The 12,177-nt window shown below is 35.2% G+C and overlaps 1 protein-coding gene across 2 annotated transcripts; it reads left to right on the forward strand.

Moving 5' to 3' along the window:
- Window positions 1-247: 247 nt before the first annotated feature.
- On the forward strand, window positions 248-11,040 carry LOC129809219 (uncharacterized). 2 transcript variants are annotated; one of them, XM_055859035.1, is made up of 4 exons: window positions 248-471; window positions 2,814-3,060; window positions 5,826-6,985; window positions 10,270-11,040. In XM_055859035.1, exons 1-4 carry the CDS (start codon window positions 340-342, stop codon window positions 10,792-10,794), a joined length of 2,064 nt encoding a protein of 687 aa, XP_055715010.1. In that variant the 5' UTR covers window positions 248-339; the 3' UTR covers window positions 10,795-11,040. The 2 variants fall into 2 exon arrangements, 1 of the variants encoding a protein (XP_055715010.1); XR_008752593.1 differs by lacking the exons at window positions 248-471; window positions 2,814-3,060; window positions 5,826-6,985 and adding an exon at window positions 8,183-10,185 and having other exon boundaries at window positions 10,270-10,334.
- Window positions 11,041-12,177: the final 1,137 nt, after the last annotated feature.

Genomic DNA, 12,177 nt, shown 5'->3' on the forward strand with positions numbered 1-12,177 from the left:
ATCTTCGGAATTTCTCAAACACCTCTAATCTGTCTTACAGGGCATCTTTTGAACACCACTCATTCTAAAAATGTACAGTGACCAATTTAAAGTAAAATGTGGAAAATTTAACTTGAAAACAAAGCAAATTGGATGAAAAATGCTCAAAATGCACTGCATGTGCAATAAAAGAATCACACTTAGGGTTACTTAATTTAGGGTTAATGTTTGATTGACAGCAGTGAAATATAAACAGCTGATGAAGTCTCATGGTGGGGAAGTGCGTGTTTTCCTTCGAGATTTTCGTGAAAATTGTTTAATATCCCAATCTTCTTGTGAAGTTATTCAGCGGAATCTCTAATGGGTCAAATATTCCAGAGCAGCGTGCTCAATGTGACCCAAAACAGTGAAAAATTCCCAATGTCGGTGGTTAATAAGTGTGACTGGATGTTTTTGGAGAGCTGCAAAATCCAGTTTTTCCTGACCAGCAAGGTGGTAACTTTGTGAATTTCCCTTTATCCACAAAAACGACCCCCTTCCCAATGGAAATAAAGTGAGAAATTAAATCACACAGAGATTTGTCTTTCTACCCATCTGAAACAGTAAGAAAGCCTCTGCAATAACATCAAATCACGGATATCCACTTTGTCACTTTTGGTCACTTTTCACAAAACCACTTTTTGTTCATAAACTAAGTAGGGTGAAAGGAACGTCTATTGACACTTTAAGAACTCGTGTCAGCACCTATTGACACCCTACTCTGTACCATTTGGGATATGAAATTTGAACATCTCTGTTTATAGTAAAAGGTATATTACAGGAAAAACGTTATATTACTTATAATTTTACTAGATACATTAAATAATTTTCAACATTTTCACAAAAGTGTCAATAGGGGTTCCCTGTCGAACAGACGTTCCTCCGACCCTAATTATATCAAATGAAACCTTTACGTACCGTTAACTATCGATATTTAACACTTTATCCCACTAATATTTCCCAGAAATGTTAAGAAATGTCAACAAAAGCGAGAAACAAAAATCAGTCTTTTTGCGTTTTTCTGTGGAAAAAATGGTCGATTGATGAAATTTTTTTACGCTGAAGAGTTACACTATCAATTGAGGTGAGAATTTTATACTCCCTCCGTTCCGAAATAAGTCGTACGTTTGGGAAAAATTCTTGTTCCGAAATAAGTCATACGTTTGGGAAAAATTGGGATTAAAGGAAAGTTTGTTGGTAAATGTTTTGTGTATCAACAATTATCTCTTGTAAAGAACTATTACTAATGTCCAGTACTAAAATTGGAGTCCAGTCTTGATGGTATGTTGAGGAACGAATGTCCTTAAAATGTCTTATTTTTGGCGTTTTATTTTCAATCTAAAATAGGTGCAAAATGGTAAGAGATAGAGACTTGGGACCTTCGGGGGACACCCCATAAGTTGACCCTGGGACCATTAATATGTCCTTTATTTTGCCCCCACTCCTTCCCTTCCCCTTCAAAATCATGTTTTTTTGGGATTGCTCGAAAACACGTCGTGCGATTTTTTTTTCAATTCTGGATATGTTTTAGAGAAACATATAAATGGTCCCAGGGTCAACTTATATGGGGGGTCCGCTGAAGGTCCCAAGTCCCTATCTCTCACCATTTTGCATCCAAATATTCGAACACATAACAAAAGGATGTTCTTTTTATTGCTCATTCTGCAAAATTTGAGATAGAAAAAATGTCATATCGGTAATAACTGTTGAGTTCTACTTGTGCATACTAAAAATTTAGAACAAATTCTACACTGTAATGTTAATCACAGTCCATCTTGTAGTGATTAACTATCTACCGGAGCTCTTTGAAAAAAATGCGAAAAATGGACAACTTCAACATATCGATTCCTCAACTTACCATCATGATAGGATCCCCATATTATCCCTGAACATGGAGGATAGTTCATACATAAGATATTTACAAATAACAAAAACATTCTCTGAAACCATTCCTTAATCCCTAATTTTTCGCCAAACGTACGACTTATTTCGGAACGGAGGGAGTATGTTAAAACTCATTCTAATGAATAGATTTTCACTTTATTTGGACCACAAGGAACGAAATAATAGAACAATAGCATGAAAAGATATATAGATAAAAAATTAGTAATGTATTTATCAAGAACAAAATCCCTGCCCAATTTGTACCCGTGAAATTATCCAAATGGTACCGTTGTCCAAATTGTACCACTTTACCCTAAATTTCGTTATTTTTGAAAATATCATTCGAATTTGGGAAATGAAAAATGTCAAAAATACCCCCCAGCGCTCGAATTTGAGAGACTCTACTGTATATTCAGCTTAAAAATGTACAGTAGACTTTCTCTAATTCGGTAATTTGGGACCGAAATGTCATCCGAATTAGAGAGAAAATTGGGCGTCAAATTTTTTTAAATGCAACGATTTTTTTGTTCGTCTGCATACTCATATTACGCTTCCGTACTCATATTCATGGTAAATTTCATGAAAACTCCTTAATAATGCAAAATCACATCATAACTAAGACAAAATATGACAAATTTGAGCATACTTGCTTCATTCGAAAACTCGGATAATGTCGATAAACTATTTTCAAAATTTAACTGATGCCCGAATTAAAAAGTAGTCCGAACTTAAAAGAGCCGAATTAGCGATAGTCTATTACTGTATTTAAAATTTAACTTTTTTTTAAGTGTCCGACTTTCGAAGTTCTACCCAACTTTTACCCCTTTTTTAGATTCCGAGTTCAGAATCTCATCTACAAGAATCTGATCTAGTTAGGCTTATTAGTAGCTTTATATTTTATTTCATTGCAGACTAAGAAGGACCAATTCTTGGCAAGGGCGATTTACATGAGTAACGCTCCTTTTAGTCTGGTAAACGACAAATATTGGAAAGAATTCTTTAGGATCGATGGTTATACACCTCCAGATCGGCATCAGATTGCTGGTCCGATGTTGGACGAAGAGTTCCGGAAAGTGGAGAGCAGTGTATCATCAAAGGTGGCTCAGGCAAGATCTCTAAGCATAATGTTAGATGGATGGTCTAATATCAATCAAAAATGTAAGTCTTAAAATCCCAATTAAAAACCATAACCTAAATAAAGTAAATCGCTCTAAAATCATATAGCTCATTGGAAATTACAAGGGGCTAACTCACTTTTTGACGATTTTGAGATTTTAACGCACTTAGAAAGAGAATTTAATAAATTTTCAAATGATATTAAATTTCAATATTAGAAATATTTTTCAAAATTTTACTCTTTCTGATTGCTTGAGCAATTTTGTTTGAAGTAAAGGGGCACAATATAGATAAATCGTTCAAATTTTTGTGAAACAAGGGACTAACTCAACCAAGTTAATTCCTTGTAATTATTTAGAATGACAAAGAGTTAATTTTAGGAGTTTAGAAATTACCCGGGCGGACATTTCATCCGCATACAAAAATACCGTTAAATCATTCCTAATTCAAGCTCAAAGTTTCAAGCTCCAAGATTTAAACTTTAAATATAAAAATATAAAATTCAGAAATTTAAATGTTTAAGAAAACTAAAAACTAGGGAAGACTGGGGCAAAAAGTCACAAATCGAAAATTTCAAAATTCAATATCTTCGAAAATAAATAAGATAACGACTTAAAGTTTTTCCATAGATAGCCTCAATATACCTTCTTCGATGTTGTATATGTTTCTTAGAATTCGAACAAGGAATTTAGAAAATAAAAAATATCGAAATTTTTAACCCTATTTTTGAAATATTTTCCTTGATATTGCCTACTTATTATTCGAAATTTATAAACCGGTGATTATTTCCTAAATTATTTGGATTCTTTGGATACGAAGCCACTATCTATTTTAGAATTTTACAAAGATTCTTTTCTCAAGACATCCTTTTATTAATAACGATCTCTTGGGGTAAAAAGTAAAAAAAGGTATAGAACAAAAAGTAACAAAAACTGAAGCAATTTCTGAAGTCTCACGGCAAAAAGAAACATCAATGCCATGTGTTGCCGCTTTTTGTTTGCATTGGTCAAGTGATTTGCAGTCTCTTGTGTGTTTTTTCTAAAATAGCTTGAAAAGCGTTTTTCTCGTTCAGATAGAGAAAACGGTGTTTTACAAAGGTAGAGGAATAAATTTCCTATGAAAATATGTTATCTAGGTATTTTTTTTAATTTACGGAAGCCCGTAACAAAGCGAATCAAAATGTGATAATATCCCATGCCTGATACTATTTGTCCCAGCATTTATGAGAACGGTCACAAAATTACCAATTAGAAAACGGCTCGATAAATGTATTTTCTTACAGAATGGAGGAAAATGACTTTCACAAAGTTGTAGAGCGGTAAATTTCCTATAAAACTGCGCTAAGTAGAAATTTCTGGTGTACTCGGGTAGTTTGTAAAAAAATAAAATATTCGTTTTGTGACTTTATGCCTTAGTCTCCCCTACTAAATCCCTAATAGTAAAGGTCAAAATTGTTTAATTGCTAAAGTAATAAAGCGTGTCCCGGATTTAAATGTTAAGAAGACAAATGACTCTCATTCAAAAACTATAGTACATATAAAAATACTATTTATATTTCTTGAAAGGGTGTTTCATTGTGATTCAAATCCACTTTATGGTTTTTATTCAAGCGGTTTCTCCGCGAAATCTAGCACCATCTTCTTTATTACACCCCCTTATAAGGCTCTGGCCAAGGTCGTCCCCACGATCTCTGACGACTTCCTTCCACTTTCGTGCGAAGTCCTGCAAATCTTTGGCTGGATTAGCCTTCTTCTTCAAGTCTCCTTTCAAAATTCCCCAGTATTTCTCAATGGGGCGGACTTCTGGAGTACAGGGCGGGTGGACCTTCTTATCTACATATTTGACATTATTGTTGGCAAACCATTCCAGGATGACTTTCGCGTTATGACATGATGCCAAATCAGGCCAAAATAGAGGAGGGATGTCGTGGCTTTGATACAGTAGCAAAAGTCGTTTTTGAAAGCACTCTTTAAGGTAGATATCCACGTTCATCGTCCCTGTCACGAAAAGTTCTTCGCTGCGACGCCCACAAGAGCAGATTGCCATCCAAACCACATATTTCTTCGGGAACTTGTCGTACTCTTTGAACCTGTACTTGCTGGCTACACCCGTACGAGTCTTCGCCGTGTAAAACTGTTGGCCGGGCAACTGAGTAAATTCACATTTTACGACAGTTTCGTCGTCCATCAAAATGCATCCTTGAAAGCCTTTCAAAACTCGATCACTCAGATTTCTCGCCCACGTTTTGGCACTTTTCTTCTGCTTGTCCGTGCGATGGGGAGCAGCTTGAGCTTTGTACGTTATCAATCCGTTATTCTCTTTGATTCTCTGCACTAAGCTCTTGGAGATACCCAGCTTTTTGCCCACATCTCTGACTGAAAGGCAAGGTTGCTTCTGGAAAAGCGCCAACACTCTTTTCTCCATCCTCTTGTCTACAGCTCCAGGTTTTCTGTCACATCCTGTCTTTTGAACAACAGTCCTGAGTTCCTTGAAGCGTAATATAACCCTTCGCACCTTGGATGGACACTTTCCGGTGATCCTTCCGATTTTAGAATAGCTCGCTTTTGGATTCTTTAGGTACGTGTCCACGATCAATTTGCGCAGGTTCTTCATTTTTACCACTTTTCTCAGCCAAAACACAACCTTTTTCAATATTTTTTTTTCAGAAATTTAAAGCTGACGAAATTCCCTTGAAACGTCAAAAAAAATGAAAAAAAAATCCTATTGTGACTAACTTCATGTCGAAAACTTAACATTTAAATCAGGGACACGCTTTAATTATGTATTAAAAAAAATTATGTTTTCAGCGATCATCAATTTGTTGTTGACCACACCGGAACCAATTTTTGTGAAGTCAATCGACACAAAATTGAACAGCCACACGGCATCTTATCTCGCAGGGATATTACGTGAATGCATCCTGGAAAATGGAGAGGAGAAAATTATAAGCATTATATTGGATAATGCTTCAGCTAATGTATCAGCCATGAAAATCCTATCTAAAGAATTCCCCCAAATTCAAATGCATGGCTGTATTTGTCATGTGATAAATTTGCTTATAGTGGACTTCAGAAAACTTGAAAAAGTGGCAACAATATTGAATGAAGCAAAGGAAGTTGTGATCTCAGTAAAAGCTTGTCACTTCACGAAGGGATACTTGGATGAAATGGGTGGGGAATCACTAAAGTTATTTGTGCCTACTAGATGGCTGTCTGCGGGGAACATGTTTCGTAGTCTTATTTCAAACAAGAAACACCTGCAAGCACTCGCCATTGAAGACAGGATTAGTCCAAAATTGAAAGAACTTTTATTAAAAACTGTATTAAATGACTCGTTTTGGAAGCAGATTATTGAGCTGAACAAGATCATTCAAGCCATTAATACTGCAGTGAGATCAATGGAGTCGAACTCATGTCCTATGGGCGAGTGTGTTAACACGTTTTCGGATATCGAAAAAACCATCGAAGACATTGGAATTGGTCATAGTCTGTGGGATGAGAAAGGGTATATGCAGAATTTTCTCCTCAAGAGACGCGAAATGGGCCTAAAACCCCTGCATTTTGCAGCACACCTCTTGAATCCCTACAATATTGAAAAGCCTTTACAACCTGAGGAACACCAGGTTGCAATGAAATTTCTTATTTCAAGAGCGCAATATGAAAAGGCAGACGTTGCAATGCTTCTATCCGAGTTCGCACAATTCAGATCAAGAGAAGGAGCTTACGCCGATAATCACTACTATGCGGTTCTGACAAATCATCAAGTCCTGACTCCACGTACCTGGTGGAAAACATTTTTCCCGTGGTCCTATCTCTCTAAAATGGCTGTCAAGATATTGGAGACGCCACCAAGTACGGCTGCAGTAGAAAGGAGTTTTAGTTTGCAAAAAAATATTCATAGCATTGTCAGAAACCGTCTGGACCATCAAAAAGTGCACAAAAGTATGTACGTCAAAATAAATTCTATGGTAAGTCTTACTCAATTATTTCAAAGATCTAGGGGAAACTTGGGCACCACCAAACAATGAATTTTCTGAATGAAAAAAGATATCGACTTGCGGGTTTCGGCAAAGGTTATATATCGGGTGAAAATTGCAACTTGGTGCATTGACCCCCCACCCCCCACCCCTCCTTCCGCCATTTTGAAAACCCCCTTTTTTGTTTTCTCAATAGCTCAGCCCCTATGGCATTGAGCGGGCTCAAATTTTAGTATGTTATAGCTGGGCCTTAGAGCTTTCCATCAATACCAAACTTAAGGTCCCCCGACCCCCCTGACCGGAACAATAAGGGTCCAAAAAATTTCTTAAAATGGCCATAACTCGGTTCTAATTTTCAAAATTTAAAAAGTGAGGGCATTTTGGAAAGCTCTCATGAAATGCCACTTCTCTTTTAACATCGAAAGTTTGTAAAACCACGGCTAGGGGCGATATTATAAAAAAGGAAAATTTTTCAATTTTTCTAAGTTTCCATTGTGCTCGATCGTACTCAATTGTACTCAATTGATCGATTGTACTCAAAAATTCCATTGTGCATCGATCTGAAATTTTAGTATGTTGTAGCCGCATATTATACCTATGAAACAAAAAAAACCTAAGTCGCTCGATAAGCCCTAACCCGAGTTATAAGGGGTCAAAGTTCGTAAATCGCCCGGCCTATATCTCCGGTTCTAATTAACATAGTGGCCTAAATTTTTACACTTTCAAGACAAATATCAATTTAAAGTAATCTGACTAGAATTATTTTATTTTTTACTGAAAGATATGTCGTTCTACTTTGTGTATTTTATTTAGAAAATTTTGAAAAAAGTAAAAATGTGAATTTTAGAAGCAAAAAGAGTTTCAAAAAAATTATATTTTCTCGCCTAGCGTCTAAACTAAAAGAGATAATGAAGAATGGATGATTTTTTCGACTTTATTAGATCATAATTATCCTAGGAAACATTTTCTTACAACTTTTTTTGCATATGAAAGAAAGTACTGTTAGAGAGTTAACCCTTTAGCCTTTTAAGGACGATTGGAAATAATTTTTCCTAACTACCTAAAGTTATTTTTTTCGAATGTTTATACGTAATCGTAAAGTAGAAGATTGAAGGAATCTAGGATATTTTTTGTAAGTCCTTAGCTACTTGTTGTGTATTAAATCTTTCAACTTAAAAATGACGATTTTTTAAATTCTGAAATTCATAATTGCTTTTATTTATTTTTTATACTTCAATTTTTTTTTTAAAGCAAAACCCTTTTGTGAATAAAAACTACAATACTCAAACATAATATTTTTCATTGAATTGAAAATTATTATTCATTGGTATTGTCAGAAAAAATACTTAAATTTTTTGGGCTATTTTTGTCCCTATCGCTCATAAAGGCAAAAAATACACCGAATCAGACTCTATTGGACTTCCCAAGGTTAAACGTAATAACATTGATTATCTTTACCCGTTTCATTTTTATTGTTGATTTTCGGTCCGTAAAAAGTGTCTTGTCCTTAAAGGGTTAAGGATGAGAAGGTCAAAAATTGGGGGTCAGAAAAAATCAGTTTTTCTGACATTTTAGAAACAAAATACAACTTTAGATGGCCGTAGGAAAAATTTCTTTTAGTGTCACCGGTGACCCAATCTTCTTTAAAGGGTTAAAGGTCTCGCAAAGCGCTACAACTTTCCATAATATTTGAACTTCGTAGGACCAACGCTAGGAGCGCCACAGTTGAAAAACCAATTTTCATATTAGATAAACTTAGCTATCTCGACTGTTGGTCAAGCGATTTTGATGATTATTTCGGCATAATTGTAATGGACATTTATATCTATATTTCGTCAAAACATAATTTTTTGTTCAGATTATGCCATTTATCCGATTTTGTCGTTTTAGTGTAAAAAAAATATTTTTTTCTATGATAACACTGCAAAAGTACATAGTGCTGATATGACCGCTTTTACTCGACTACCTTATTTAAAATAAGGTTTTAAACAAAATTCTTACAAATTTCAATAATTTTTTGATATTGTTGTAGTTCATCACATGGGCAAAAGGCTCGCTGTGGTAAAAAAAAAACTTATTCCAAAACAAAAAAAAAAGAATTATCTCAGCTACCGAGCAAAGCAACCGATAAGATCAAGTTTTGGGGCAAAATTATAGAGGAGATTCTAGTCTATATTCCACTATCATCTTTTTGACAGTTTATTTACATCCTAGATATTTTGAATTATATAAAAGTTTGCAATTTTTCAGAACTTTGATTCCAAATTGCAATATAATTTTGTTTAGTTCCCAAACAAATTTGCATGCAATTCGAGTTTGCTCACGTTAAGAATCTCACCTTGTAGGTGATGTAGGCTTATCATCAACTTTTTGTTCAGGGAATATTGGGTGATGGAAAATTCTCATACACCATGCGACATGCGCCGATGCGCCCCTTTTTAGCAAAATTAAAAAGGAACAATCGTAATTTTATTCTCACTCAATACACATATCAACGGTACCATCCATACCATACTATTCTAAATCGACTTAGATTTATATGGAACCAAGAGATGTTGTTCCTAGGATCAAGAGATAAGATTAGATTTTGCCAGGGGTCAGTTCTCTATTCCGAATTACCAATGCATATAGACCATAATTGGGCCCCTTATGCTTCCCCACTCCTATTCTATCTTGTCTCTTGTCCCCCGATACGGGTAGCCGCTCCATATCACAGCTCTGTGGGCAATCAGTGCCGCTACTATATCTCAGCAGCCTATCTCGGTGTGTGTTTAGATCAGTTACAATCGACTGAAGTATGTACCACTTTCATCGCAAAATTCGTTCTCGTACCAGCCAGCCTCTATTGTCTAGGTGGGTCACTCTTTTTGCTAATGTGCACCATTGGCATTTCTATTCATTCATTCACTGGATGAATTCAAAGCTGATATGGTATGAAAAATATTTTTCTGTCGCTGCTCAGCTTTGAACCCAAGACCTCACAATCATAGAGACACTACTCTATCCACTGATACACTTGAAGCTTCCTGAGAACAAACTAAAAGGGGTGAAATTTTGGTGATCAAACAACGACAATTGGATAACAAGATATTGAATTTTATTTGGAAGAAATTACATGGACAGCATAGAAATTTGCTAACTTCAAATGGCTGTCCTAAAAAGTTAATCATTCTGAGCCTGAGATATCATTAGTATGAAATGGAACTGTTGATATATTCCCTGCTAACGATGTAATATTTATCCTTATTTTTTGTTTTTGAATATTTTCCTTACAGGCTCTAGATCTAGAAGGAAAAAGTCACAATATCGCAGTCGCAGCAAACTTTTCGACACACAATCAAGCGCTGGAGAATTCAAACGAAGCTGCTAGCATCGCTCAACCGGATAATGAAGATTCATGTTGGTTTATTGGCGAAATGAGTGAGAGCTACGATCAGAATTACGCATCAAACAACAATTCGGATGAAGAAGCAGAAGAGTATGAAGAGTCGGTCAATAACATTCCTGTAAATGGGGCAGTGTTGGAGGATGCAGATGACTCAGATGACTTCATCGAGTATAATCCAGAATCACGCGTCGCTGAGATTATTGGCAAAGTTCGTAAAGACTACCCCAATTACGAAGCAACGCTGGAGAGTACAAATGAGGACAGTGGACAAGACGGTGACAACATCCCTATGAATGAGACAATGCAGGGGGATGCAGATGATATAGATGGCTTTATTGAATACGATCCAGAATCACCCGGCGCTGATATTTACGAAGAAATCTGGGGGGGTACAGATAATCTAGTTGAGTAGGATCCAATAGATTCATGTGATATAGAGCACTAGTGAAGAATTTTCTTATTTGAAAAATTAATTTAAAGATTCCAATAACAAAAAAAGTTATATTTTAACGTGATAGAGGTCCAAGCTTTGTGCCATTTTAGAAGTATAATGAAATACTCGTGACCTGTTTTATAAATTATAACCAGAAGTGATAATTTTGATCTTAAAACTAGTTTCTTAAATGTGATAATAAAACAATGATTTTGATATTTTTAATCATCATTTTATTTATATATTTTCGAATGCTTATTTCGAGGGATAATGTCCTAGTATTTTGCATCGTATTAACATTGTTGAACAAGGCAAAATAGGTTATGATCTCTGTGGCATGTTACTTTGCTATTTTATGAAAACTTAGAAGCACTCACAATAGGAGACAATTAGTCCAAAATTGAAAAAACTTCTATTTTGAAAACTATTCTTACTTCTCCAGTGAGTCATTTTAGAATCGTGTTATTGAGCTCAACAGAATCCAGAATCGATGCTAATTTTTTTCATCTTAGGTAGTGTTGACAAGCAAAGACACGAAAATTCTTTAATATTGTCGCCCCAATTGCGATCACAGAGCAGCTGTTGTAAAAATAAAATATCCAGATTGTTTTTTCCTAAACTTGTCTGTACTGTGGGGGTTGCGTGATCTTAGCCTTAGCTCCATATGATGATGCGGGAGCAATTTTGTCCATAAGCCACCACCCCAGCGAAGTATTGTTAAGAAATCGACCCTTCTCCTTGTGCCCCCTTGACGCGTATTTAAGTGAACACTGAAAAAACCATCGCTTTATTTGATCTTACTCCTAAGAAACATAGTAAACAATTTGATTTTTACTTACCTTCTTATCCTATTAAATATTTGTGTTTATCGTCTAAACGTTGAAACACATAGATGTTGAAGTAATTAAAGTTTTACATGAAAATGTGAAAAACAAACACTTTTACAGGTTAGAATTTTTCGTTAATAACGAAATGTCAAGTGGTGAATTTTTTCATTATTCACCATGATAAGTTCACCACTTCAAACTTTTCACCACTGGGATGTTCGCGGGCTTATAAAATTGAATTTGTAGGAATTGTTATTTCTGCATAAATACACTTTTCTAAAAATAGTAAAATTCTTCAAACATGAATGGAAAATGATTTGCGAAAGATTTATGAGATATAAATTAGTAAATTATGGGTTTTTTAACTTATTCGTATTAATTTAGAAATTTCAAGAAATTTCTTAAGAAATTTCAGAAATTTCTAAATTAAGAAATTTCTGAAATTTTACCATCTCTACCCCTGGGCTAATGCATTGACGAAGCGCAAGCCATTTTAGACCGTGAAATAATATCTGTACACCTTTTAGGCAAAAGT

Source organism: Phlebotomus papatasi, unplaced genomic scaffold (assembly GCF_024763615.1).
Source record: "Phlebotomus papatasi isolate M1 unplaced genomic scaffold, Ppap_2.1 HiC_scaffold_475, whole genome shotgun sequence".
In the NCBI taxonomy this organism is placed as follows: domain Eukaryota; kingdom Metazoa; phylum Arthropoda; class Insecta; order Diptera; family Psychodidae; genus Phlebotomus; species Phlebotomus papatasi.